This window comes from Spodoptera frugiperda, chromosome 25 (assembly GCF_023101765.2).
Source record: "Spodoptera frugiperda isolate SF20-4 chromosome 25, AGI-APGP_CSIRO_Sfru_2.0, whole genome shotgun sequence".
In the NCBI taxonomy this organism is placed as follows: domain Eukaryota; kingdom Metazoa; phylum Arthropoda; class Insecta; order Lepidoptera; family Noctuidae; genus Spodoptera; species Spodoptera frugiperda.
Genome location: NC_064236.1, coordinates 19,482,434 through 19,485,225, shown reverse-complemented (window position 1 = coordinate 19,485,225; position 2,792 = coordinate 19,482,434). Strand labels below are relative to the sequence as shown.

The window sequence follows — 2,792 nt, the reverse complement described above, 5'->3', positions numbered from 1 at the left end:
CATAACTGACTATAGTGTTCCTTACATTATTGTACATGCCAAGCGAATTTCTCGTCCAGCGGGTGTGAGATATACATAATTATAGACCTGCATAGCGAAGGAAATTAGCTATTATTAACATACTAATTACTCACTGTAAACGATAGTACCTAATGTGTATTACGAGTTCAGTTTTTTTTTAATCACTTACTTTTTTCTTTCCAGATGTGGTTAGCCACGTTAACTATCATTGTAGCCGTCTGCTTGTACATCTACTATGACACTCGTAAACCTAAGAAATTCCCACCTGGCCCAAAATGGATCCCTATCCTTGGCTGCGCCAGTGAAGTATATAAACTCCGAGAAAAAACCGGCTACTTATACAAAGCCGTGAAAGAACTCTCACTGTCCTACTCTAAAGATGGATCCCTGCTTGGTCTAAGAATTGGAAAAGATAGAATCGTAATGGTAAACAGTCTAGAAGCTAACAAGGAAATGCTTTATAATGAAGATATTGATGGGAGACCCAAAGGGATATTCTATCAAACCAGAACTTGGGGTGAGAGACGTGGCGTGCTCCTCACTGATGGAGAGCTGTGGAAAGAACAGAGAAGATTCCTGTTACGCCATTTGAAGGAGTTTGGATTCGGTAGACGAGGCATGGAGGATATTGCCAGGTCGGAAGCGCGTCATATGGTCACTGACGTCATGACAATTATTGGTGACAATAACGGTGAGACAGCCATAATTCAGATGCACAATTTCTTTAACGTGTACATCTTGAACACGCTGTGGACGATGATGGCGGGTATCAGGTACAAACCCAGCGACCCGCAGATGAAGGTCCTTCAAAGTCTTCTATTTGACTTATTCGCTGCAGTTGATATGGTGGGCGCACTCTTCAGCCACTTTCCTATCTTGAGCATTGTGACTCCTACGTTGTCAGGGTATAAAGACTTTATACGAACGCACAAAAGAATATGGAAGTTTCTTCGAGAGGAGCTAGCAAGACATAAGGATCGATTTGATTCTTCACAAGAAGACAGGGATTTTATGGATGTGTACATAAGAGTTTTGAAGGAGAGAGGAGAGGTAGACACGTATTCGGAAGGTCAGCTCGTGGCCATGTGCATGGACATGTTCATGGCTGGCACGGAGACTACTAGTAAGAGTATGAGCTTCTGCTTCAGTTACTTGGTAAGGGAGCAAGAGGTGCAGAAGAAGGCTCAGGAAGAGATTGACAGGGTAGTCGGTAAAGATAGGACCCCCAGCTTGGATGATCGTCCCAAGTGAGTACCTACCTATGTAAGTGAGCTATAACATATAGCTACAGTTATAATTATCTTTTTAATCACACTCTTTTTCGTATTTCCAGTATGCCGTACAACGAGGCGGTAGTGCACGAGTGTGTACGACATTTTATGGGACGAACTTTTGGAGTACCTCATCGAGCCCTCAGAGACACCACTCTGGCTGGCTACTTTATCCCAGAGGTAATAAGAAAAACATCTATCACGTAGACTTGCTAGAATACCAGTTTCATGGTCATGGTATTTATTTGTTTACAATACAAGTGATAGTTTGCCTCTATCTCATTAAAGTAAAAAGAGTAGCAGTTTGCAAACTTGATTAGTAGACAGTTAACCCATAATCGCTCATTGACCTAACCACGGGTCCCAATATTCGTTTTAAGAAGCACAATCATTATTATCACATATCCTTTTATGGGAACTAACAAAGGTTACAAATTCGCACTGGATTTGAATTTTAATATCACCATTGAATATTTTAGGCTATGTAAATGTACTCGTATGTATATTAGGTAGTTTAAAGTAATTAAATATCTTTTATCTGATTGATGGAGTCTACGTGACCGATGTTCTAGTAACTTCTCTTGTACATATTGTGGGAGTTCATGGGTAGTACCATTCTCTTTCTTACTTTGCTTATCTCCTTCCTACCCTTATCTAACCAGCACCCAACTTACTGTTCCAGGATACGATGGTGTTGAGCAACTTCACAAACATTTTGATGGACGAGGAAATGTACCCAGAGCCCTACGCCTTCAAGCCAGAACGATTTCTCGCTGAGGGGAAGATCTGTCTGCCCGACCATTACTTTCCCTTTGGTCTGGCCAAACACAGGTGCATGGGAGACGTATTAGCTAAATGCAATATATTCGTGTTTACCACTACCATGCTGCAGAAGTTCTCTTTTCTACCAGTTCCTGGAGAACCTCTGCCTTCACTAGACCATGTTGATGGGGCTACTCCGTCCGCGGCTCCCTTCAAAGCTTTGGTAGTGCCAAGGAAGTAGGAGGCGTCTCCGTAGCCTAAGACACCAGCTCCTCTTCAGAATAGGCATTTAACCGATGGTCGAAAGGGCGAATAGAAACGTTAACTATATGTGATAGACAAGACACTGATATTCAACTAACTCGTTCAATTAGATGACATTTGTTCCGGGAGCTAATTAGGTAATGATATAAGTACAGTATTTTTACATAATATTACATACGATTTTTGTCAATTGTTGTTTTATAAATAAAGATGTTTTAGTGAATAATTGAATTATGAATATTTTGTATTATTATGGCGATTGATTCGAAAGCCACTATGTTGTAAACTGTCTGTCAAAGATGGAAGGCTTAAAATTAAATGAAGTTGTTGTTGATACTTATTGTGTTCTTTCATTGGGTATTTTACAATTACTATATTACAAAGTTATATCTGCATTTTCTAAATGTATATTCATGTTATTATTATCAACTTTATGTCTAAAGAGTTTTGGATGATATTGAAATGTTACGTCTA

General features: G+C 39.9%; 1 protein-coding gene across 1 annotated transcript; it reads left to right on the top strand.

Annotated features, from left to right (window-relative positions):
* Window positions 1-204: 204 nt before the first annotated feature.
* LOC118282213 (probable cytochrome P450 303a1) lies at window positions 205-2,658 on the top strand. The gene is made up of 3 exons (XM_035603181.2): window positions 205-1,268; window positions 1,355-1,472; window positions 1,975-2,658. The coding sequence occupies exons 1-3, from the start codon at window positions 205-207 to the stop codon at window positions 2,293-2,295; spliced, it is 1,503 nt and encodes a 500-aa protein (XP_035459074.1). The 3' UTR covers window positions 2,296-2,658.
* Window positions 2,659-2,792: the final 134 nt, after the last annotated feature.

Coding starts and splice junctions, on each gene's coding strand:
- LOC118282213 (XM_035603181.2), top strand. CDS start 205: ATGTGGTTAGCCACGTTAACTATCATTGTAGCCGTCTGCTTGTACATC. Junction 1,269..1,354: donor AGCTTGGATGATCGTCCCAA/GTGAGTACCTAC, acceptor TCGTATTTCCAG/TATGCCGTACAACGAGGCGG. Junction 1,473..1,974: donor CTGGCTACTTTATCCCAGAG/GTAATAAGAAAA, acceptor TTACTGTTCCAG/GATACGATGGTGTTGAGCAA.